This window comes from Phocoena phocoena, chromosome 12 (genome assembly GCF_963924675.1).
Source record: "Phocoena phocoena chromosome 12, mPhoPho1.1, whole genome shotgun sequence".
NCBI classification, from domain to species: domain Eukaryota; kingdom Metazoa; phylum Chordata; class Mammalia; order Artiodactyla; family Phocoenidae; genus Phocoena; species Phocoena phocoena.
This window is the reverse complement of record NC_089230.1, coordinates 30113775-30140777: the sequence shown is the minus strand read 5'-3', so window position 1 is coordinate 30140777 and position 27003 is coordinate 30113775. Positions and strand designations below refer to the sequence as shown.

Below are 27003 nucleotides of genomic sequence, written 5' to 3'. Positions count from 1 at the left end.
ATAAGGGTGAGGGGGCCATGCGTTCCTGCTGGGACATTTTTTGCATTTTGCAGTTGTTTAATTTTTTCTTTCTTTTTTGTAATTTTGAATTTTTTGTGAGACCCGGGTCTCAAGACAAGTGGAAACATCCTTACCACAGTGAGCAGACCACAGGTACTTTGAAACCTTTCCAAGGATTGACGATTCTTGGAATCTGGAAGTTCTGTTTTGTTTATGTTTTTATTTCTTTTAATTTTTATACAGATATATTCAGAGATCTAAGCAACTTTTTCCATTCCCTGTCTCCTCCACCAACTTGAAAGTGAATACTTTTAGCAAAGGAAGGAGGAAAATATTACAGCAACATTTTGAGAGGTTTGGGATTTTTTATGAAAAAAAAAAAGTAATGAACTGAGATGGAGAAAGTGTTCCCATCTTAAGCCCACATGAATCCCTCTCTCCCACCTCTACTGTCTTCCTAAGTTTCTATTAAAGAAGCCATTGAAGCAGCTCTACTATCATCACAAAGATGCATTGAGTGAGGAATAAAGAAAAAGACAGAGCTGGATAAAGAGTCACAGTCCATCGGTTCCCCAGTCGGTGTTCTACAGTACTCAGAATGTGAGAACTTGCATCGTGGCCATAACCTCCACATTCTGGAGTTGTGGCCGGCTGCTCAGTTGGCCCTTCTATCCTGGTCCTGGCATCTGGGCTCTCTTCACCCATCATCCTGCCTCAAAAGTGCATGAAGAACCCCATCAGTCCAGGTCAGCTGTTGTCAAAAAACCACCAGACGTGGAGTTCCCTTGATCCTGACACAAATCATGTCCCTGTGGGGTATGAACAAGATCGTTGAGATCTTGGCTTCTCCAGCATCCATACCCGGGAAGTGTTTGACTGTAGGAAACCCAGGTTCTCTAAGGTTGTACTGAAACCACAGTCCATGACTAGGGAAGCTCACAAAGTCTTTATCCTTGGCCGTTGAAATTTACCAAGTCCTGAGCTATGAGTAGAAAGAACAACACAGCAGCCAAGTGCTCCTGCCATGCCCGTAGGCTGAAAGAAAATGAGATTGTGGCACAGGAGACCTCAGCCCTCCGAGTGCAAGCCAAGCACATTTCCCTGTAGGGTGCATTTTTGATTGTTCTCTTTTGAAGAGACTCGTTTGTCTCCTGTCTGAGAGCACCATACCTGAACAAACCTTTCTGTCATAAACACTTTTCTAGTAGTACAAACACACTGACTCACATTTTAATCTACACCTGTGTCCAGCTATGTGCTCCCACACATGCTATGGCCTGTGTGTGTGGTCACCAAGGTGTGTCTGTGTGTGTGTGTGCACGCCCACATATGTATGAGTGAACATGTGTTCTTTTGCATTACTCTCCATTTTAAAAACCTTCATCTTTAGTTCAAAAAAAAAAGTACCATATTTTTATTAGATTATGGAGAACTCGGACGGTTTTCCTCCCCTGCTATTCTCTTTCCTCCCTCCCATTCAGTGTTGTTTCACGTTAGACCTTATTTACTTTTCCATGCTGCTGTCTTTGGAGTCACTAAGAACAACTTTGGTGAAATAGCAGATCTCAGTTTTCAAAAGTACAAGCTCTTATTTGTTTAATCTTTAAATTACCATGATAAAATGCTATACAAAATAATAGCACGACACTGCAGCACTGTTAACATATAGGTTGTTTTCCTCACATTTTAAGTTTTGGTGATAATTGTCTTCATATTTAAAGTGCTATTTAGATTTATGAAGTCCCATATTTACTTATTATTTTATCTACTACGTTTCACTTTAATAATGCCAACCACGACCAGGTAAGAATAGAATTATTAGAACACAGATTTGGTTTTGCACCATCTGTACCTAAATCACTAATCCCATTGTACACAAAAGCATGTTGCCTAAGTAGTACTAGTGGATGTGAGGTATTTTCCCCATTTAAAAATTTTATGTTCTTCTCAGAAACAAAAATTAAACTGATGCATTTGGAACATGCCTAGAACATCCACAAGACAGAGGATCAAAGGAAATGTGAGGAATGAACAGTTATTTTCCGTGTAGGAGTCAAATGCTGTATTTCAGAACAGCATTTTTTTTTTTCTGCTGTACGTGGGCCTTTCATTGTTGTGGCCTCTCCTGTTGCGGAGCACAGGCTCCGGACGCACAGGCTCAGAGGCCATGGCTCACGGGCCCAGCCGCTCTGCGGCATGTGGGATCTTCCCGGACCGGGGCACGAACCCGTGTGCCCTGCATCGGCAGGCGGACTCTCAACTGGGCCACCAGGGAAGCCCCAGAACAGCTTTTGATATTGATATGATTTCCTATTTGACCTTTTCCATGTTCCTCTTGATATCCAAAACACTTCAACTATTTAAGTGGATTTTTCCATTTTTAATACATAGTTTTATAAATTATTAGGAGAAAAAGACCTTGATGATTAAAAAAAATTGGCTCATTAAGTAAACAGGTAGCTTTTTAAAGACCCTTTTCCCTAGTAGTGTCAAGTCCTGAAGTAATCCTCACTCTAAGAAATTGTATAAGATAGTGTTTATTGTTTTAAGGTGTTAGGTTTGGTGTAACTTGTTATGTCACAATGGATAACATGTCACAATGGATAACAAATACATTTGTTAAGATTGAAGAGAAAAAGAAACATTTAGGGTTTTTTGAAGGCTTCAGTATTTTAAACCTATTACTGATATGCATCAGCATGTTTTCTGTTTTAAACTAAAATTGTAGGACGGTATTGAGGCTTACCACGCTGATTCCTATTCCTAAATACATAAGGATCTTCCTTATTTTCAAATAGGTTTCTTTTTTTTAACTCAGTTAATGTTGTCCAAAAGCACAAGATGAATTTTACTTATATATTTATTGGATTATATAGTATTTTTTAGGAAAAGCATCTGCCACAAGAATGTCTATTTCAAAAGGGTGCACTGCTGGCATGGATCACTGCTGCCAGTGTCCTGCTTTCCCTTGTAGAAGGTCATGTTTTGTACATTGTGAGGTTTGTATCAGGGCTATGTGGATATTCTATCAGGTGAGAGATGATTTGACTTCAAAGATGTTCTTTGTTTCACTAAGTTGTATAATGTCAAGAGATTCTGCTGTTACTAAAAGAGAACGTGTTTGATGCCAGTTTGACTGCATAATTTCATCAGTATGACTTTCTGGTTTCCTAACTCCAGAAGATCTCCAATAAGATGGTGACTTCACTATCATTTCATCAGCAATGCTTCTCTAAGAATATCTAGTGGAGTCTTGGGGAGCCAGGCTAGCTGGATATTCTTACTAGGTAAACATTTTGTTCAAGGTTCAATTAATGGTGAAAAATCAAGGTGGAGGGAGGGTGTTGGAATATGTATAAGTTTGCTAGGGCTGCCATAATAAAGTACCACAGACAGGCTTAAACAACAGAAATTTATTTTCTCATTCTGGAGGCTAGAAGTGTCAGCATGATTGATTTCTTCTGAGGGCCTCTCTCCTTGGCTTGTAGATAGCCATCTTCCTCTGTGTCTTCACATGGTCTCCCCCCTGTACATGTCTGTGTCCTAATCTGCTTTTCTTATAAGAACACCAGTCACATTGGATTAGGGCCCACCCTAATGGCCTCATTTTACTTCTTTAAAACCCTATCTCCAAATACAGTCACATTCTCAGGTATGGAGTTAGGACTTCAATGTATGAATTTCAGGGACACATAATTCAGCTCATAAGAGAACTGAAATGTATTGTTTAGGAAAATAACTAACATATTACATAAATAAAATTGTTGGGAGTCTTAAGCAGAACAGAGTAAAAGATACGTGTTATAATAAAAGTGGTAATGAGTTCAGACTTATTGTAGGTGATAAGGCTCAGAAACTGTATAAGAAATAAGAGCAGAAGAGTTAATCATGGAGAATCTCTCCATGGAGACTGGAGGTGAGGACCATTGGGGGCATCTTGGAATGGGCTGCCACAGTGAGAGTGTGTGTGTGTGTGTGTGTGTGTATTTGTCTAAACAAAAGAAAAAGTGTATTAGTAATTCACTGATATGATAGACCATGACCACTATTATCAAAATCCCAGACCCATTCTTCTTCTCACATCCACTTAATGATCTGAAGTAAAAGAGAGAAAATGTAAATATTCTACCAACCTAATGAGTACACAAGAGGTATGACAACTATGAGCATTACTCTCAGTGCCTGAGGTCTGAGAAAGCATTTGGTGCACTATCCTTCTCATATAACCTTCCAAACAGAGTTACTGTCAAGATAGGTCCAGATAGTGGCTTCTGGCTGCACAAGCGTCCGTCACTTGACACCTATTCAAAACACAGGGAAGTTGACTGAGAGTAACTTTCAGTTACACAACCTCACAACATACTCTTAAAATTCAGTACAACTGGATGAAGAAACAGTAAAAATAATGGCCAGATTCTATTCCATCTGAAATATGTGAAATTGTACAGAGTACAAGAAAAATTGGAGCTATGGAATTGGCACTGATCCATTTATTATTGAAATGCCCATAATATATATCTTATAATTTACTCTGAGAGAGCATCAGATGAGTTAATAAACATAAAACAATGGATCTGAGAATAAATAAGAGAGAAATCTTGTTCTCTCCTACAAGAAGAAGACTCCTCCGAAGGGTCAGGCGGGCTTGACTAAGGGGGTTATGGGCTAAGCCTCTATCATCCCTGACACTCACTCACCACAGCCTCCCTACCTGCCTATTGTCCCCAACTCCCCACAGCAACTGTTTGGAAGAGGAGAGGGGAGTGAGAGCAGGACCTGCAGGAAAAGTCAGTAGGGGAATGTGGCTGGACAGAGCAGTAATAAATTATTTCTTGCATATTAACAGAAAAAAAAGCTTTTGCTTTCTTGCCAATTCAGCGACTGTCCAATTCTCTCTAAGCTTTTCCTTCTTTCCTTTTCTCTGATGGTCACACGGTGCCCTAGGCCATCCCTCCCCAGTGACACAAAGAGGGTTCCTCTGGTGGGACTGGTCCTGAAACTCTTCTTGAGTCTTCTTTCTATTTGACCGACCTCAAACACCCCAGCCCACTCCCTGAAGTCCCCACAATAAGATATATTTCTTCATTCTCAAGGACATGCTCATTTTTCTCTAAGGGAATTTTAGACAAGAGATCCCATGTCCTCAGTGTCCTTGGTGAGACCTAAGGACAATTTTACCCTTTCCAAATGAAGGTTTTCATGATATCTGTAAGCACTTGGGCAGGTTTTCTACTCAAAAGATGCTTCCTCTTACATAAAATGAGTTGGCAATATTAAGCAAAAAATCGTACCTGAAATTCTCCAGGTGCAAGCTGATTTCCACTCAGCAACACCTCAGGGAAGACATACTGGGTTTCAAAAGTGCCACTGAGGGAGAACATTTCAAACCTGGTGGAAGCAGTTTCAACTGAATCACCACAAGTGTGTAAGTCCATTGTTTTACACTTCAACAGAGTACAAATCTAGGAACGTAAAAACAAAACAATAAGTCTTAGGAAAGCCAGTTGAAACATTCTCTTGACATAGAAAAAAGTGCCTACGCCCCTTTGTTTATAATGTTTGTTATAGTATTACTTCCTCATTAGATTAATCTGGTTCGTTGCTGAATGCTATTGCAACTAGTAATAAAAATAAAGGACTTCAGACCCTAGTGCTTTCTGTAGTTCACTGTAAACAGATTAAACCACATAAAGAAATAATCAGATCCTTGGTCTACAGTCATGAACAATTATACCCTAATTGTTTTCAAGTTAGCCATGTTTTTAATAATCAAAAGTGTTTGATTATTTTTAAAAAGTTTAGACACTAGTTTAATTTCTACCTTAGTGCCTATTTCTAACAATGAAGGAACTTTAAATCTGTACTGAGTCCTAGAGTTGATCTAGAGACAACTCTTGTGATCTGGAAAAGTCACATAACTTATACCTGAGCAGGATAATGATAACAGCTCTTGTTATCCTACATAGTTATACTATACTACACTACAATACATAGCTATTTGCATGTAAATTTAAGTGTATGAATCACCTCACCATGCAGATGCAAAGTCCCCAAAAGGAAGATCCATCTTCATTTAACTCCATCTGTACTGCATCTTCAAAGCTTTACTCCAAGCCACCTTTATTTCTTGCGTGACTAAAGCAATAGCCCTTAACTGGTCTCCCTGCTTCTACTTTTGAAGTTGGAGAGCAAGCGTTTTAGAGCAAGTGTGTCAAGATGGGATACAAATAACTTTCAGATAAAGGTAGAATGAACACATGCTTCAATTTTGTTCCCTTGCAATCCTACTAAAACCAACTTTATTATTATTATTATTTTTGGAAGATCTAAACCCACAAGGTTAGGAGAACAGGAGGATAGATTATGGCACAAGTTTAGAAGTTGGGGTGTTGATGCAAAAATGGTAACTGAGGAAGCAGCCCAAGTGCCCATCAACAGAGTATTGGATTAAGAAGATGAGGTACAGGGCTTCCCTGGTGGTGCAGTGGTTGAGAATCTGCCTGCCAATGCAGAGGACATGGGTTCGAGCCCTGGTCTGGGAAGATCCCACATGCTGCGGAGCAACTAGGCCCATGAGCCATAACTACTGAGCCTGCGCGTCTGGAGCCTGTGCTCCGCAAAAAGAGAGGCCATGATAGTGAGAGTCCTGCGTACCGCGATGAAGAGTGGCCCCCGCTTGCCGCAACTAGAGAAAGCCCTCGCACAGAAATGAAGACCCAACACAGCCAAAAATAAATAAATAAATAAATTTAAAAAGAAAAAAAAAGATGAGGTACATATATACAAAGGAATATTACTAAACCATAAAAAAGAATGAAATATTACCATTTGCAGCAACGTGGATGGACCTAGAGAATATTATACTTAGTGAAATAAGTCAGACAGAGAATGTGGAATCTAAAAAATGATACAGGGCTTCCCTGGTGGCACAGTGGTTGAGAGTCCGCCTGCCAATGCAGGGGACACGGGAGGATCCCACATGCCGCAGCGTGGCTAGGCCCGTGAGCCATGGCCACTGAGCCTGCACGTCTGGAGCCTATGCTCTGTAATGGGAGAGGCCACAACAGTGAGAGGCCCGCGTACCGCAAAAAAAAAAAAAAAAAAAAAAGGATACAAATGAATGTGTAAAAAAAAAAACTGAAACAGACTCATAGATATAGAAAACAAACTTGTGGTTACCAAAGGGAAGAAGGAAGGTGTGAGGGACAAATTAGGTTATGGGATTAACAGATACACGTTACTATACATAAAATAGATAAGCAACAAAGGTATACTGTATAGCACAGGGAATTACACCTATTATCTTTAACAACCTATGATGGAATTTAATCTGCAAAAATACTGAATCACTACGTCGTACACCTGAAACTAACACTATATTATAAATCAACTAAAGTTCAATTTAAAAAATGGTAACTGATTTAACAGACCTAAGAAAGCCAAGTTCTGAACTAACTGTGGGGAAAGCTAAGAATCAACCAATCTAAACTTTTGAGAATACTCAAAAGTTTCCATCTCTGGAAGCACTAGGTACCTCAGGAGCTGGGAGTAAATTGGGGTGCTTGAAGAAAGGAAAATTTGTGGGAAGTTGTTAAGAATGTCTCAGTACTGAGTCCCCACCAATGGATGGGCAGCTACCCTCTCCCTGTTCCAGTAAAAGATGGAATACTTATTTCCAGAGAGGGTAAAGCAGACGATGTTTAGATGGAGGTTTTGAAAGACACGTTTGAAGGGGATTCCTTGAATGAATCAAACTGAATGGTAAAACCATCTCCCTCCACCCTGCAAGGTCATTTCCCTCACTTGACTCTCTAAATGCTGTCAAAAAAGGCATTTATCCTTCAGGAATAGGGTTGCCAGATAAATTACAGGACAGGAGTCCCAGTTAAATCTGAAGTTCAGATAAACTAAAAAAATTAAACCCAGTTTTTAGTATAAATATGTCCCAACTATTGCATGGACATACTTATTTTTTTTTAAGTTGCTGTTTATCTGAACTCTGAATTTACCTGGGCATCCTGTGTTTTTATTTGTTAAATTATTCAGGAAGGGAAATAGAAGATTTTTTTTTTTTTTTTTGCGGTACGCGGGCCTCTCACTGCTGTGGCCCTTCCCACCGCGGAGCACAGGCTCTGGACGCGTAGGCCCAGCAGCCATGGCTCACGGGCCCAGCCGCTCCATGGTACGTGGGATCCTACTGGTCCGGGACACGAACCCGTGTTCCCTGTATCGGCAGGTGTACTCTCAACCACTGCGCCACCAGGGAAGCCGGGAAATAGAAGAATTTTGAAACCTGGAAAACGTAATCATCCCAAAGGGAAGTCTTTAAAGGCACTTACCTCAGGGATTCCCCTAATCAAAAGCCCAGCTAGACCGTCCCTCTGTGAAGCTTAAAATTGGCAAGTGTCACCCACAGGCTCAGAGCTTTTAGTCAGTTCTGGTAACCCTAAAAAGTCACCATATCCATGAAGAAAGCTTCTAAATTTAGAATTTTAAATTCGAAAACCTGTCTGGTACCAGTGGCTTAGCTAGGGGATCACTGTCCAGCAATAATAACAGAGGACTTCGTTTCATTTGACAGCACTAACCAACCTCCCAACACCAAGAAGAGACCTACCACCAATCCCCTCAAGTGGAACCAAGACTCTGGGGCAGGCAGAGAAGCAGACAAGACTGAGAGAGAAGGATGGAAAAGAGGGAGGAAGAGCTGAGAGACTGCTGTCTTGTGTTTTAACCAGCTTTTGAAACCTAAAACTAAATCACAAAATAATAATAAAAAAAAATAAGCACAATTTTTTAATTTTAAAAATATGGCAGTATAATACCATATATATACCACATATATAATGCAATATATGTCAATATGCTGAATAATATATGATAATATTTATATGGCAATAAATATTCTTCTACAACATAATTTTTTAAACTAATTTCCAATCATTGGACATTTTCTACCTGTGTTTTTTATACCATTTTTTCCCCCTTTCTTCTAGCACCTCAGAGCACTGATAAGAAATATTGATTCCGCCGATATTTTCATCCTTTCCTTTCTTGTTGCTCTTTCCCTTAGGCCTATAAAGATAATCGTGTTTCTCTCATCTGTTGGGAGAACACAAAACAAAAAAAGCATGGGCCTCTCTGTCTAGCTTCTACCTTGTTTCCTTTCTTCCTGTATCAGACAAGATTTTTGCAGAATAAATATTGACTCGCTCTTTCAATATGTCACTTCCCTTTGACTTTTCAACCCACTGTAATCTGTCTTTCACTCTATCATTATGAGCCCAGGAGATTCCACCAAAATTATACTCATTCATTCAATAATGGTAAACATATTGCACAAATACACTTCACAATTTCCTCCCTCTGAGAGTCTCTGCTTCCTTTCCTTCCATGAGAGTACTCTCGAAGTTCTCCTTTATTTCTCAAACATATTTGCATGTTCCTATTCTTCTGTTTATTTCCTGCCCAAACACAAGAGTTTCAAAAGCTTCCACCTTTAGCTCACTGTTCACTGTTTTAGTCAGCTTTTGCAATTCACTCTTGTGGGTTTACCACCACCTTTTTCCTGCTGGTTTTCAAAACAATATTTCTAAATCTCGTATCTTCCTAGAGTATCAGACCCATATATTCAACAGCCTATTGGATGGCTCCAACTGAATGTCCCCAGAGTAATTAAAAACCAGCACATCCAAAGCTGGATTGAACATCTTCCCCACTCCCATCCAATTTGCTCCTCCTCTTGAATCCTGATCTGTCAAAGCATCACATTTCATCCAGCCACTCTTGCCAGAAACCTGGTACATTCTAGATCCTTCTTTCTGCTTTCCTGTTCCATGTCAAATTAGTTACTAAGTTTAGTTTTCTAAATATTTCTTGACTCCATACCCTGCTTTTATTCCTATAAACATAATCTTGGTTCAGGTCCTAATAGGACTATTTTCATAATCTAACTAGTCATTTTGTCCTATGTTCCATGATCCGTAGGGCAACCAGAACAATCTACTCAAAAACAGATGTGATCACATCATTCCCCTGCTGAACACCTTCCAACAGAAACCCATCACTGATGGAATGAAGTCCACATCTTAGAAATGAGAGGTAAGATCCTGCAGGATGTGATCCCGCCTCTATGCTCATCTTCCACCCATCCTTGCTTCTTATGCTACATTTCAGTGACAGTCAGCTGCTTGCTTGTCCCAGCATACCCTGCTTTTTGACATATCCACCCCCTTGCTCAGGCTCTTAACCCCACCTAGAATTCCCTCCCACTTTTTTTCACCTGGATAAAATAGCATAAGTTCAAGCAGCATGCCTTCAGAAACTTCCCTGGATCCCCAAATTAGGCTAAGTGAAGTTCCTTAGTATTTCTATAGCAAAATATGCCTTTGTTCTATCACATGCCAACCTGTACTGAAATTATGTTCATCTGTCTTTTTCCCCTACTAAATTCCTCAAGAGAAGGGTCCATACTTATTCATCTTCATCACATTAGCACCAAATATACACCTGATGTGTATTTGGCACTCGATAAATGTTTGCCAAAATGAACAAGCTTTGGTAGAGGTGCTTATCATACAGCAAACAAAACGCTACACAGTGTGCATGGTTCCAGCACTCAAAAGGCTTTCAGTCTCAAACAAGTATGTACATAATTTGACATGATATGTCTTTGAAAAAGTTAACCATAGGATATTTGGGAGTATATAAAGGAGTTACCTAACCCAGCTTGGGGAGTGGGAGTGTCAGAGAAGCCACCTTGGTGAAGATAACACCTGTAAAGCACTATGAGTGCTGAGTAGCTGGGGGCCATCAAAACAACAACAACAAAAAAAACTGTTCAAACATCCGGAGGTTCTACAGATGCTGACACACTGTAGATGGGAAATGTCTCAATATGATAGAAGCCCAGGGTACATAGGGGAAGAAGTGACAGATGAGGACAGAGAGTAGGAAAAAGCACGTTAAGACTTCCTGAGTCTTTTATGTTAAGGAATTTGATTTGCCAATTAGAAAACAGTGAGGAATTTTAAGCAAGTGAGGGAAATAATCAGAAATGGTGTTCCATGATTTTTGTAATTATAGTGTAAAGAATGAACTGGATGGAACTGAAACTATCAATGGGAAGCCCTCTTAGGAGGACACTGCAATAATCTGGGTGAGACAGGATGGGGGCCAGATCAAGGAAAAGAAGAGCAGAATGAGAGAAACATGGAAGCAGCTTGTTCTTAAGGGTTCCACCTCAACTGGCTCTAATAGCTCCCCCTTTATGCTGAGGGCTGTGAGATGTCTGAATCTTTGCAGCTATTCTACTGCACATCACAGAGGTCAGCTCTATATGTCTCCGGGACATACTCAGCCTGAAGCTTCTTATAAAACAAGATAGGCGTTAGTGACCGTAAATGGGAAATGCCTTGATAAGTTCAGGCAGGAAATATTAGACGTTAAATATTCATTAAAATTATCTGTAATTTGATTAATAGATCATTTTAAACACTGGGACTGTAAGTGAATGTTCTGCCTTTTCCCAACCAGTTTAAAATTGGACTGACATCTAAGATTGCAAGTTTTAGCAAGTAAAAATTCAGGATACCCAATAAATTGGAATTTCAAATAAACAACCAATTTTCGGTATACACATGTCCCCCAAAGTGGGACATACTTATAATAATAAAAGTAATTCATTGTTTATCTGAAATTCAAATTTAACTGAGTGTCCTGTTTTATCCAGTAATTCCCCTGCCACCGAAAGAATCATTACCTGTAAGTAATAGCTCCCTTCCACAGTATGTAGTCCATCAAATGCCCCTAGTACATAAACTTCATCTGACCTCTTCTCAGACATCTTGTAACTTAGATGACAGCAGAGATCTTTCTGACAAACTGTGTAATTTCCTGTGACTCCTTTGAGCTCCAAGAAGGTGAACTCGTCAAAAAAGATGATGCCCTTAAATTCCTGGTTTCCCATTGAGGGGGCTTCTATACCACTCGCATAAGAAGTCCAATTCACTACTGCTGTGGGGTGTGGGTGGGAGGCCAGTTGTGAGAGAAGGAGTTTTCCCTTCTCTGTCTTCATATCATAATGAAATGCTCTTGGAGAATCAGGTGCGTAGATGCCACTTCCTGAAAATTGGAAATGACATTTAAAACAGTAAAGCAAAAAGGGGTTGCATAGTTGTTATTGTTATTCTAAACTCACGTTAACATTTTACTTTCTCTAAGCTATATATTTCATTAATTTCATTAAAATATGTTGATAAGGACAGATAGGTGAGATGAAATCCAATAGAGTATGTCACCAAGAAGCCAAGAAGAGAGAGTTTCATGCAAGAAGTCGTAAATTTTGAAAAAAAACAAAAAGAGAGTACATTCAAGTTGAATAAAACTAAATCAATTTATGAAACAATTTAGGTTGAGATTGATCCTACAGCGTGTCACCAGCTAGATGTGCAACCATTAAGGGTTGGAAAACATTGTATTGAGGAGTACATGTTAGCTAGAAAGAACATGATTTGTTTTTTCCTTTTTTGATTATATCAAAATCTTAAAGATGACACGTTACCTGTCATTTTCTTTGAGGGGTAATGTAAATTGGATGCAAGGAAGTTGACTCCCATGCCCATAGCCCAAGCTGAGTGGAATTCAATAGCTGACAAATGTGGCAAAACATTCATCCAAGCTGTCGGGAAGAGTATGGTGTCCACGTGGAAATCTTTCACCAGGGTCACAGCAGGATCATGGAAGAGAATATCAAAGCACGTGAAAATGCCAAACTTTCCAAACGTGGTGTTGAAAGTCACGACCTCAGCTTCCTTGGGTGCATTGAACTGATCTTCACCCAAGAAAAGATTTTGCTGCAATAAACAGAAGATGATGGGAGGGGGAATCTCTTTTAAGAAGTTGGCCTGAATATCACTGCATCTAAAAGAGTGCAAGCTCGCATCTACTAAACAGTGCCAATCTCATCTATCACCACTGTCTCTGCAGGGAAAGAGCGTTAGAAAATCAAAGATCGCTATGCTGATAGGATTTCTATGGCCTTTGGTTTAATTTCCACATTTGATAGATCTGTAGAAGGGAATCCTTATCTATTAAGACCTTCTCGAATATTAGAGACATAGGAGTGAAACAGATAACTTCTATTTGCCAAGAACACATAACAATTTTCTGCAGACAAAGAACTTTCTTTCCTCCTTTCTCCTTAAAACCAAGTCTATCTGGTAAGGGGTTTTTCATTTTAGCCTTGACCCTTTGCCAGGGCATGTCATTAAAAGGACAAAGTCCAAAAGGCAACATTTTATTTCAAAACAGGGAGCTTCTACTGATTATCACATACTCGTAATGACACTTTCCTGTGTTCTTAAATGTACAGGACACCTCCCTTTTCTAGAACCTTATCACAAATAATCATTACTTTCTATGCTTTGTCTCTCCTCTGCTTTTAAAATAAGCTTGTTATTATCAACAATGGTGATTTTTTTCCCTTCTTGTCCACTTTATTTTGGTAAAGCAATTCAGCAGTTGAATTATCTGCAAATGAATTCTACCTTATGGTAGCGGGCCACCAATTTCCCCTTAGAATCAAACACCACATCAGTGTTGTATTGGTAACGACCATCAGGGGGACAGTGAGGGTCACTGGCATTGCATGGCTTCTTGTCTCCAATGTTTGCCACGACGTAGATGGAGTTGTCCTTGGCCAGACAGCTGAGCCTTTCTTGCACTGGGGTGCGGCCAAATCTGATATGTGTTCATTGGAAGAGGAAAAAAAAATCAAACTTAGCGTTTAATTAAATTCAGAATGATAGTTGCCTGAACTTATGTGATATACACAGAAATAACTTCTAAACAGCATAGATAGAAGGGAAGGATTAAAACAAGAAGAGACTTCAGAGGAAGTCCATGCTTGTGGGAATTTGGTTCTAGGAAATTATTCTAGGGTAAGACTCCAGGCCATGTATATTCTATGACATTTATCATCATCTATAATCCTATATTCATTTATGTGCTCATCTTGTATGTCACATCTTATAGATATTTGGGGGCAAAGACACACATCTCCTGTTCACCGAACACATGTCTGAAAGAAAAGAGGTATTAAAAAATATTTTGAATGAAAGAACAACATTTTGGAAGTAGGATGATTGCGGAAAGATGGCAGAGTAGGAAGCGCCAGGAATCCATCTCTCTACCTAGATAAAACTTGCCCTACAGGAATCTAGCTGACATAATTATTTTGGAAATCTGGAGTCTATTAAAAGACATGAAACTTCCAGGGAAACGCTTGGAAGATAAATTGCAGTCAGGTTGAGTCAATTTAAGCTCTTAGCTCAGCAGGGGCTATCCATGCCCCAGCCCCTGCAACCCACCCCATTGCAGGCAGCCATGCAGGTGTTCTTGGAGCAACTTGCCGGCAGTTTGTAGGAGCAGGGTGGGCCATAAGGACCCTGTCTTCCAGATATCAAGGGTCTGGTTCTGATCACTGCTAACTGCTCTGTTCATGGAGGTACACACACAGAGACAGGCCATTATTACATATACTGTTGCAAGCACTTCCCCCACTGGCTGAAACGACTTCTAGGGGATTTAAAGCACCAGTACCTTCTTTTTTACCCCTTTTTGGAGCCAGACATTAAAGGACTAGGACATGGAAAAGCAACAACTATACAGAATTCAGAAAAATCACTGCATATGCCCAGGGAAAGTCATAGACTAAGAAAAGACCTGAGAAGACTTTAAGCTTACTCCCAGCACGGAGACAGCCTACAACAATCAAAACAAACAAACAAAAGACATAAAACCCTGAAAAAGGCGGAGAATTTGATTTCCAGAGTTATCACATTATAAGATTCAGATGCCCACTTATCAAGAAAAAATCGTAAGGCATGCAAACAGGAAAATATGACCCATTCAAAGGGAAAAAATAAACCAATAAAAACTATCCTGGAGAAAGACCATATGGCATACCTGCTGGACAAAGACTTTAAGACAACTGTCTTAACGATGTTCAAAGAACTAAAGAAAGACATGAAGAAAGTCAAGATAATGATGTATGAACAAAATGGAAATATCAATAAAGAGATAGAAACCCCGCCCCCTCCCCAAATTCTGGGGCTGAAAATGACAGTAACTGAAACAGAAAATTTATGAAAGAGATTCAAAGACAGACTCAAACAGGCAATGATCTCTAAAAAGGATGAACTCAAAGAGACCCATATTAAGACACATTATAATCAAACTTTCAAAAGACAAAGACAAAATCATAATTTTGAAAGCAGCAAGAGAGAAGTGATTTATAATGTACAATTTATAATGTACAATGTATAATGTATACATTGTACATTATATAATGTATAATGTACAATGTATAATGTACTAAGATTATCAGCAGTTTTGAATCAGACAATTTGGAGGCCAGGAATGGGCTGATATATTTAAAGTGTTGAAAGAATAATACAGTTACTAAAAACCCTGTCTCTGGCAAAACCATCCTTCAAAAGTGAGGGAGAAATTAAGATATTCTATGTTAATATGAAACCAGATAGACTTTAAATCAAAAAAGGTTATGAGAAACAAAGGACATTATATATTAATATCCAGAGTACAAAGGGAACTCTTAAAAATCAACAACAGCAACACAAACCTGATTCAAAAATAGGCAAAAAACACAAAATAAAATTAATTAATTAATTAATTAATTTTAAAAAAAAAAAGGGACTTCTCTGGTAGTCCAGTGGTAAAGAATCTGCCTTTCAATGCAGGGAATACAGGATCAATCCCTGGTTACCGCAAGTGGGACCCAACGCAGCCAAAAAGATTAAATAAATAGGCAAAAGATTTGAACAAAATTTTCTCCAAAGATACACAAATGGCCAATAAGCACATGAAAATATGCTCAACTTCATTAATTATAGGGAAATGCTAATCAAAATCATGACAAGATACCTCAAACCCATTAAGATAGCAACTATTAAAAAAAAATAGAAGAACAGCTGCTGGTGAGGATTTGAAGAAACTGGAACACTTGAGCACTGTTGATGAGAATGCAAATGGTGCAGCCACTGTGGAAACCAGTCTAGCAGTTCCTCAAAAAATTAAAAATAGAACTACCATATGATCCAGCATGTTTGTGTATATATCCAAAAAGTTGAAAGCAGGGTCTCAAAGACATGTTTGTACACTCATGTTTATAGCAGCATTATTCACAATAGTTAAAAGGTAGAAGAAACCCAAATATCCATCGATGGATAAATGGACAAGCAAAATGTTGTACTATATACATAAAATAGAGTATTATTCATACACATATTCATACTTTCCTTAAAAGGAAAGGAAGTTCTGAACATGCTACATTGTAGATGAACCTTAAGAGCATTATGCTAAGTGAAACAAGCCAATCACAAAAAGATAAATAAGGTACAATTCCACTTATATGAAGTAGCTAGAGTGGTTAATTATAGAGAAAGAAAGTTGAATGATGGCTGCCAAGGGCTGAAGGGAGGGGGAAGTCAGGAGTTATTGTGTTTTTTCCCCAGTTGCATTGAGATAGAAGTGGTATATAACACTGTATAAGGTTAAGATGGAAAATGTGATGATTTGATACATGTATATATTGATAAGTGCTTACCACAATGTGATTATCCTTCACCTCACAGAATTACAATTTTATTGTTGTTATGGTGAGAACATTTAAAATCTACTCCCAAAGCAACTTTCAAATATACAATACAGTATTGTTAACTATAGTCACCATGCTGTACATTAGATCTGAGAACTTACTATAAGAAAATTTGGTGTCATCTGCTGGCAATATAAGAAAAACCACAGCAATCATACACAAAACATATCACTGAAAAAGACCAACAAGGATAGGAAACTGCATCTTAAAAAATTATTATCTCAGTGCATTTATATAAAAAATAACCATTTGATAGTTTTCCCCCCTTGTGTGCTTCAAGTCATATCTGAAATGCAGATATAAATACAATACGTTGGACCACTTGAAGTATATTTATCCCATGTCTTTTCAAATCACCTGAAGTGGTAGAATAGATACATGAAATAGAAGCTTACTGTTCTGAATTTCTAAAACAGTCCCGATTACATATTTTCCTCCTGTCTATATTAATCTTGAAAGTGCACCATGTATTTTAATACATTTCGATTTAAACTACATTTTTCTGACTGTTTGCTATACCCAGAAAAGCTCCAAAATTCTTTGTTAGATTTGGAGTTTAAAAAATGCATTTTGCTTATGTGAGCCTGAAATCTGCTTCTCACTTAATCCTTAATATCTGCTGAGCCCTTAAGGTATGCAGAGCTCTGTCCTAGGGCTACTGGGAACAGAAAAAGGAGGTGAAACAGAAGAATTAAAATATATTTTCTAAGACTGCTTTCAAAGTGTTCAATCTCAAAATATAATACAAGTCATCAATTATTGAAGAAGACATTTATTAACCTTAAAAATGTTATGAAATATTCAAAAAAATTTGTTGGGTCCTAGCACTACACAGAGCACCATGTTAGATATGTAGGCATCTGGGGAAAGGACATTCTGGGCAGAGCTGTCCAAGTGCACAGTGTGGGAGATACAGTGTAAAATAAGGCTGGTGCACTTCAAAATCCTCTAATCTTACTGGAGAAAATGTGTATGCACACAAAACCCTGAAACAACAGTACAAAATAATATGCAATCAAGTATCAAAATGCTTTTTCATTCAAGCTAGCTAATTAGGCAAGTTTTTTTTTTAACTTATTGAACTAATGACTGACTCTTTAATCTGTAGGCCACATCACCTTTATCAGAGGTGCAGACATTCGCTGTATTAAAGGATGTCCCTTGTTCAAGAATTCCTACTCATTCCCACAGTGGAGTACCCAGTACATAGGAAATAGTCAAGGAAAAAAAAGCTGAATAAGTAAATTCATCTTTGAGTTAGGCTCCTAGACACAGTTTGTCTCTCAAGAAATCTACAAGGTTTCTTCTGTGAGGCAATGAAAGCTTGTAAGTCATATTCTTCCTCTCAGCCTCCCAGAACTGTATTGTATGTTCATTTGTAATTGTCAGCCCACTACCATGCTGCCTTGTAACAACTACTTCCTCTACTTTATTCAGGTAGCTTCTCCTTTGTTTTTACATGTAAACTGTTGTGTTTTTTAATTATATAAGATTCTGTAAGAAGCCTCAGATCTTTCTGGAAGCATGTGAAGTATAAATGCTAAATAAATAAATAAAATTAAAAAGAGAAATAACGAGGGTCTGTTCCCATAACACCCAGGCTAAGTGGTGATGCAGACCGCCCCCCTCCAAAAGGTTGGTGACTTTGAGAAAAGAAAGTAATCAACTCTGGATATGTCAAACATACTCAACAAGGCATGATATCTGGTTGTATGCGAGGGGTAAAGGAGCTGGACTCCTCTCTTCCTTTCTCATCTTACATTCAATCTTTGAGCAAAACCTGTCAGAGCTACCTTCAGACTTTATTCGGAATCTGGTCATTTCTTAATATCCAAACTTCTACCATCTTCATCCAAACACCATAATCCCTCTGCCTAGATTATCGCCACAGCTTTTTTTTTTTTTTGCGGTACGTGGGCCTCTCACTGTCATGGCCTCTCCCGTTGTGGTACACAGCCTCCGGACGCGCAGTCTCAGCGGCCATGGCTCACGGGCCCAACCGCTCCGCGGCATGTGGGATCTTCCCGGACCGGGGCACGAACCCGCGTCCCCTGCATCGACAGGCGGACTCTCAACCACTGTGCCACCAGGGAAAGCCCCAATAGTGCTACTTTTATCAGACTTCATATTTCTTATTCTAGACTTGATGTAAAACACTTACACAGTTCTGCTATATCACCTCCTAGGTTATCACATTAAGCTTTAAGAATTTCATATATATTAAACTCATCCAGCTATCTTATTAATGTGAAAGGAAAAATTTTAATCTTAAACTGACATGTGACTCTGTTTCACTATTTTCTCACTTAGTTTTAAAAGTACAGACCTACATAGGGAAACAATTTTCTGTTCACTGGCAAGGAGTCAGAAGAGGTGAGTTTGGATATGGTTCTTCCTCTAGCCAACCACCCTGTGGCCCTAAGTTATGCTATCATCTCCAGATCATTCCCCCAGTGGAAATTCACATTGAATTTGATCATTTCTATGTTATGTTACAGCACTGACTTTTGTGATATCATAATGCATATTCATTTTCCTAATACACATGTCTGTAGGAGATGAAAAATTATAAAACTATCTTGAAACTTAGAGTCAATAGTAAATCTTATACAGTGATCTTCTACAAAGTTTTCCCAGGTAAAGTAATTTCATGTTCATGATTAAATTTTCCACAATATGTTTCTTTACCTGTCGGGATTATTACAAGGGATCCAGTTCACTTGAGGGTCTGGGATATCCTCCAAGTATGGGTAGATAGATTCCCTGTTGAAGTTAAAGCCGTAAATACCATCTTCTGGAGTCACAATAATATGTGCACCCTGTTAAAAATGGAGCTGAATCAAAATATTTCTCAAATAAGCAAACAGTCAAAAATGGGGCCTGCAAGAGGACCTGAGTGGCTGAAGAACAAACATTCAGGGTTTTTTTTTTACCACCTTATTCTTTTGCTTTCTACATTTTTATAATTTATTTTCTTTGTCCAACCAATTTCATTTTCTAATCCCACAGTAATCATTTCTATGTAACTTTTTCATCCTTTCATGGCTGTTAATATTTTTCCAGGCTATTCTCAGGCTCTACCATTCACTGTGGTTGTTAACTATAAACCTAACTCTTCCCTGGATAAACCCTCTCCCTGACCTTTGGCCAATTATTTTGCCTGAGTGTGTCAGGATTGATTTATCACTCTCTCCTCCACCCAGCCTTTCCTGCCTCATACCCTGCAAATGTGATTCCTGCTTCTCAGAAGGGAGCTCTGACACAGTTACCTGAAGGGTGCCAGGCCTAGAGGTACAACGTGAGCTCACCTGGGCGCCTTCAGTAGGAGGGCCATCCTGGAAGCTGCTGTGTGGCCTTTAAGGAAATAGTTGGACTAAGGTGAAAAAGAACCTCAGAATTCTTAATAACTTTCTAATTAATTAATTTATTTGTTTGGTTGCACTGGGTCTTAGTTGCGGCATGCAGGCTCCTTAGTTGTAGCTCACCGGCTCCTTAGTTGTGGCATTCGAGCTCTTAGTTGCAGCATGCATGTGGGATCTAGTTCCCTGACCAGGGATCGAACCCAGGCCCCCTGCATTGGGAGCTCGGAGTCTTAACCACTGCACTACCAGGGAAGTCCCCTTAATAACCTTTTTAAATCTTTGCATGTAGAAGAATGTATGTTGATAGATATATGTCACACGTATATATCCATGATTTTCGTCAGACTTTATATATCCCTTGTTTACCTGATCTACAAATAGCTTATTTCAACTATATTCGTCCAAACCACACACTTAAACTTAACCCTTCATTGAACTCAAGGACTTACTATACATTAAAATATGTACTTTTGTCTTGTAATTAGTATGAAGTATATAATACACACTGTATATAATAAACAATGCAATTTACGTTTAATTGTCTTGGTATTATGAACTAACCTAAAAACCTACAAACTCTTAAGAGCACAAAAGTACACCAAGGCCACAAACACTCTAAGAATAGCAACTGATCCCTCACCCATCTGTCCTTCACCCTCCATCTGTAGCAGAAAAGAGCAACAAAATTGTTGAATTTACAGCAAGTTCCTCAAAAGTTTGTTGCCACTTAATAACCAGCCGTTCTTTTCAAAATGTTGCTCTCACTACAAGGGAAGCATGTAATAGTGTCTTTGCTCTAATAACTAGGAGCAGGGAGGACTCTGTAAAAGAAGGACTTGGCTACCCTGACACATATGTCATTCAAAAGTGTAATTGACCCTGACAGTGATTCCGTCTCCTAAGACCCCACCCTTTTCTCTACGTAGAAGCCAGCACACTTGAGAAATGGTACCTGCTTTGATGCTGATGCGATTGCTTTCTCCAAAAGATCCAGATTTTGGTTCATTAATAGCAAGGCCTCTTCATGGGACACCGGTATCAGGGTGGCATTAGGCAATATCACCGCATGCTCATATACAGCTGCAGTAAACGTATCCAGAGAGCTGGCTGTTAAGACACAGAGAAAGAAAATTGCCGCATAATCCAGCAACTGAGACATAGTCATGCCGAAGTCCAACGATTGCTGAAAAGCAGAGCAAGCCCTGATATTTACAGGGAGAAATCACGTGGTTCCCAGAACTTAGTACTTTAAAAATAAATTACAAAAGCTAAGTTTAAGAAAGCCTTCTGGTTTTACAGCATAGATGTAGATGTAATCAGATTTTATGTAACAAATGACCTTCTTTTTGCAAGAGATTTTGAGGATCAAATAAGAAAATGCATATGTGTTTTCCTTCGCTAGGGTTGTCATAACAAAGTACCACACACTGGGTGGCTTAAACAACAGAAATGTATTCTCTGTCATTTCTGGAGGCTAGAAGTTTCAGAGGAAGTGGGTCAGCAGAATTGGTTCCTCCTGAGGGCTGTGAGGGAAAGATCTGTTCACGCCTCTTTCCCGGTGTTTTGCTGTCTTCTCCCTGTGTGTCTTCACCCGGTATTCTCCCTGTGTGCATACCTGAGTCCCAATTTTCTCTCTTTACAAGGACACGTGTTAATGGATTTAGTGCCCACCCTACTCCAGTAAGACGTCATCTTAACGAATTACATCTGATATGATATTATTTCCAAATAAGGTCACTTTCTGGGGTACAGGGTATTAAGACTTAAACACATGGATTTTTGGAATTCATACACTGAGAACTTCAGCACCTAGTAATCTATGTAAATAATTTGAAAAATAACTTTTCAATTTTGAAATTGTTATTAATATCATCACGTGAATATTTGAGCTTCATACTTTGTTCACTTTAGTTTGCACAAAATGGCAAAGAGTCAGAACAAAGGGGAATATAAAAGGGCTATTCATTGTCTGTGGAGAGCCACCTGAAAAGTGCTGCTGTGCCTCAGCAAGGCTGAGAACAATAGTGCTTGCATGGCAGGCACGGGTATGTACGTCATGGGAAAGCAAAGCTTCCCACAGCGTGGATTCTCTCAATTTCCCATGTATATAATAAAAGCTCTGAGTATTTGCTTGTATTAGTACTAATATTCCCATTACTCATGGGGGATTTTAAGAAAGGCTTCAATATAAAGTGGTAAAAACCTAAAAATCCCCCTCCAACTACACCAGCTGTTCCTACTTATTGACCTGCATATTGGATTAAAAGTAATGCTATAGGAATGTTTATATTGCAACAGCCTACGTTAATGGAAAAGTTAGATGATATATGACCAAAATGGGGAGTGCAAGATATATTTGGAGTACATTGGTATTGGCACGAGGGAAGTTTAATAAGAAATAAAGTTATGATGAAACACTTTTTAATGGAACATACAGCTGCAACGTTAAAGTTAAATTGTAAACCTGGGTTTTATATTAATAAGTATAAGGGACAATAGATCTATTGTAAATATTTTTAGGAAGATCTAAAGTCTAGATTAAAGATTCAATGTTTACCACCATGGCCCCCAAACCCACCGCTTTGGCTTCCCCGTACGTGTAGTGAGTGGCCACATAAATTGTGTCCACCTGTTAGTATATATTTTCGTGTTTTATGAAAATGTATATAAATAAAATTAAGAAGTTTTAAGAATGCTTTGATGAAATGCTTTTGATTTAATGATGATTAAACATTAAAAAGCTTTAAGAGTCTTTAGGTTAAGCCAAGAGTGAGACGTGACAAGGCTTCTTACCTGCACCACTGAGGCGAAACGTACAAAGAAAAGGGCGCTGACGCAGAGTATGTGGGAGTAAAGCACTGAAGCAAAGCGAACCAAGGAAAAGGACATGACGACTTTTGAGGAAACCACAAAGGACGTTTTTTAGCCACAAGGGACAATTGCTTTCAATCACAAGGGACAATTATAGACATAATAAGAAAATTACGTAAACTGCGTGTGTGAAATGCTTATGTAAAAGGTTCTTTTTGGTTTGAGAAAATGATGGTGATGATTGATAAAGTAATAAACTAAAATCAGTTTATTGTTTTGAAAGTATAAAAAAGTATAGTGTGTGCAATAAAGTTTGTCAGAATTCCTGCATCCTAAGAGGTGTTGTGTCTTCTGTCCTCGCCGACTCCGTCTCCCCTCAGGCAATCCTGTTCTGCTGAGGCTGGACCTCGGTAATTGTCCACTCCTATGTAACAGATCACCCTCCAAAAGTAGTGGCTTCTAACAGCAAGCATGTATGATCTCACATTTTCGGTGGGTCAGGAATCCTGGGGCAGCTTGGCTGGGTTCCTCAGGCCCAGGGTCTCTTTCACAAGTCTGCAAAGACTGCAGTTACCTCAAAACATGACTGGGGAAAGATTCACTTCTCAGCTCCAGGCTCACACAGCTGATGGCAGCTCTTGGGTCCTCACTGGTTATGGCCCAATAAGTTCTTGGCCACAAAGGCCTCAGGCCACACTAAAAGAACACTCACATTATGGCATGTAGGTTCCTTCAAAACCAGAGAGCAAGAGAGCCCACCACCCAAGACAGAAGTCACAGTCTTTAGTATTGTCATCTGGGAAGTGACAGCCCATCATTTTTGTTGTATTGTATTCATTAAAAGCAAGTCAGTACACTTGTTGGGAGGGGACTACACAAGGGCATGAATGAGGCAGGGATCATTGGGGACCATCTTAGAGGCTGCATACCATACGAGTCATAGAGAGGGGAGTATAAAGAATGAGAGGGATAATAAGAGGGAGATAGAGGGAGAGAGAAGAGAGGAAAATAATAGAAAAAGAGCTTATAGATTTTGGTATGGAAAAAGTAGGCAAATTTTTTTTTTTTTTTTTTTTTTTTTGCAATCTACGCGGGCCTCTCACTGTTGTGGCCTCTCCCGTTGCGGAGCACAGGCTCCGGACGCACAGTCTCAGCGGCCATGGCTCACGGGCCCAACCGCTCCGCGGCATGTGGGATCTTCCTGGACCGGGGCACGAACCCGTGTCCCTGCATCGGCAGGCAGACTCTCAACCACTGCGCCACCAGGGAAGCCCGCAAATTTTATTTGACTTGTGAATTAAGTATAACATATTTTATATTTACAGAATTAGTGTTTGTTTGTTTTGTTTTTAGATTTCACTTTGGATGGTGTTTTTATAGTTCAATTTGCAGATGGGTATATATGATTTTTTTTTTTTTTTTTTACTTCAGTACTACAGTAAATTTATTCTTTGACTGCCAAAGTAGCCAGGAGGCTGTTTGCCCGGTCTTCCTAAGTCTATAGCAAATACCAGCTCCCTCTGCTTGCTGACCTCCTTTGGGCTTTCCCTTCCCAGGTGGGGGGGATACACATACTTCACAAGGGTGTTGACCCAAAACAAACTACCATATATTTCTCCAGCAAAGATGGCTTTATCTGGGATCTGCAGAGAACTACAACTCAGGATCTGCCACCATGGTGAGCCCCCGCACGGCAAGGGAAGGAGAATGCTTACCCAGAGCGAAAAAGGAAGTTGAGAGGGCTAGAATAATCAAAAAGGCCATGGCTTTTCCTTGGCTGAGTCCCTGCCAGGAAGAAGAGAAGTGGTCTTCTTCCTGTTTGGCTCTGCTATTGTCACAGGGCACAAGAACTCCCCCTCTGGTCTTCCAGCTCTACTTAATTGAGGTTTCTGTTTATTAATTTTTTACAAGGAGATGCAGTCATTCCATAAGAATTTATAAAGGAAGCTCTGAAATAAAAGTTAAAACTGGAATGAGTCACCAAGAGATTAAAAAAATTACTTCTTTGATCTTATTAGAATAAAAATAAGAAGCTCCCGTTGTGTTTCTAGTCTGATATAGAAAGAGCTTGCAAGTCATCTCTACCATTTTCTCAATAAGAAAAAAGCTGAACAACTGAAAAGCAGCAACTTTTTTAGGTACATCAGAGAACTGGACTCATAGGACAAATCACTGCCCCCAGAGTTAGAGAGACAGGCTTGCCCGTAGCAGAAGTCCACTGCTAGAGCCAGTCCTGGTGTTGTCACTCCAGCTGTCTTTGACGCATGGCCAGAGGTTCAGCATGGACAGGCTCGAGAGATACAAATGGGGGGCTGAAGGTGGAGGAGGTTTCATTGTTGGGGGGCCCTCACGCTTTTGTGACTTTCACTCCAGAAGCCCAACCAGGTTCTCTGGGCAAATAAAGAGGAAATAAAACACCTTGTGCTTCTTCTAGGAGGAGGAAAAATACACCTACTTTGAAGTAAGTCCGGAGCGTTCTGTTCTCTTAACCAAAGCCTGCCTTCCATGGAAACAATTTACTAGAGCCTAACCTCCCTGGGGGACAGGGAAACCCCATCTCTAAACCCCTTCTAGCTTGCCTGTCCCAACTAAGGGGAAAGGAAACAGCTAAGAAACACTTGTGAAGGTCACAGCCCAGGAACACAAGCCCACTACAAGAGAGAGATTTAATCACTGGGCTATAGAACCCTTCCCCTCCCCCGACATTTACTACCACATCAAGCTGACATTTCTGGCCTACCCTGGCACATACCAACTGGGAGAAGCCTTTAGGTGGACAATTGTGGTTCTTGCAGTAGAATGCCATCCATCAGCTTAAATTAGAACCGGTGGGACACCAAATAGCCTCCACTATGATGGCTGAGCAGAATCTCCTGACCCCTAATGTTACCCCCACACTGGGTTTGCCTCTTGCTGGGTGTTGAGACAAAAGATGCAATCAAGCCAAAGAGCAGAAGGAAGGATCTTTTCACTTCCAACAAGTAAGAAGAACACCGGGGGTATTTCCCAATGCAGTGTCTCCCGAACAGCAAAACTGGGGAAGTTTTAAGCTGAGGGTACATTCATATTCATGAAGGGAAAGAAGGTCACATCCTTCCCAAGCGGAGGAGTCTAGGGCATAGGTAGCATCCTATCATCGAGTGTTATAGCCCCTGGAGAGAGATTCCAGGTAAAATGGAAACAGAGAGACAAAGGGCATTTTCTGCTGCCCAGAATGTCTCTAGCTTCCTGGAACTGGATCGATTTAAACCGAGTAGAAATGAACATCTGAGAAAAGATTAGGAAAGCAGTTGTCATATCTTTTAAGGGAAGGGAAAGGTGTCCCTAAACTCAGAGTCATCCTCAACCTCTCCCACACATCCTAGAGAGCACTGCTATTCTCGTGTGTGTCTCTTCCCAGAGTTAATAAGTGACAAACCAGGGAAAGGACTCAGGGTGCCAGGGTCAAGGGAACAAAGGTAACTGGGAGAAAGCTAACAGGGTGGCCTTTTCTGAGGAAGTTCCTGTCTGGCACAGGCTGCAACAAATCCATGAGTATGAGGGGCTCTAACCAGGATTGGGTAAATTTTAGGAAAGAATAATTTCAGAAGGAAACAGCGTGTGGTCTGAAGGAGATCATTTATTCATTTATCTCTTTCTAAATTTCCCTTCACAAGTATCTAATTTCCATACAAATATTCCATAAAGGTAGAATAAAGAGATAATGGAACAATTTTAATTTGTTATAAAAGTCATTCATAATTACTTTAAAAGATACCCTTGTTTTTTAACTTCCTGTATCCTAAAGACTAGCACCAAATACCCTCTGCGTTTTCAACGCTTACCCTGTGCATTTACAAATGAGAGACACAATATTTGCATACGTTAGAGAAGTTACCACAAAAGGACTCTTCTAGGCTCCCCTCCCATAAATACATGTTGCACTATACATGGACATACTGACACATACTTAAGTGCACCCACACAGAAGATGCATGCAGCTCCCAGAAATGAATATGTAAAAATGTGCACACAGGTCCAATTGCTTTTTAAGTCTTCTTAAGTTTGTTGTTTCAGCAAAGTGATGACATCTCTTCTAAACAGACACTAAAGACTCTCTCTTTTCCCTCTCTCTTTGCCAGGCTAATCCTGAAAGGATGGCGGTGAAGGAGA

General features: G+C 39.6%; 1 protein-coding gene across 2 annotated transcripts; it reads right to left on the bottom strand.

The window, feature by feature from the left end:
• Positions 1 to 1400: 1400 nt before the first annotated feature.
• On the bottom strand, positions 1401 to 21219 carry LOC136132322 (pantetheinase). Of its 2 annotated transcripts, XM_065889209.1 has the most exons (8): positions 20993 to 21205; positions 19367 to 19497; positions 13548 to 13740; positions 12563 to 12854; positions 11762 to 12123; positions 5292 to 5462; positions 4159 to 4301; positions 1401 to 1535 (listed from the first exon to the last, which is right to left on the bottom strand). In XM_065889209.1, exons 1-7 carry the CDS (start codon positions 21203 to 21205, stop codon positions 4176 to 4178), a joined length of 1488 nt encoding a protein of 495 aa, XP_065745281.1. In that variant the 3' UTR covers positions 1401 to 1535; positions 4159 to 4175. The 2 variants fall into 2 exon arrangements, with proteins under 2 accessions (XP_065745281.1, XP_065745280.1); XM_065889208.1 differs by lacking the exon at positions 1401 to 1535 and having other exon boundaries at positions 3983 to 4301; positions 20993 to 21219.
• Between the last annotated feature and the right edge of the window lie 5784 nt (positions 21220 to 27003).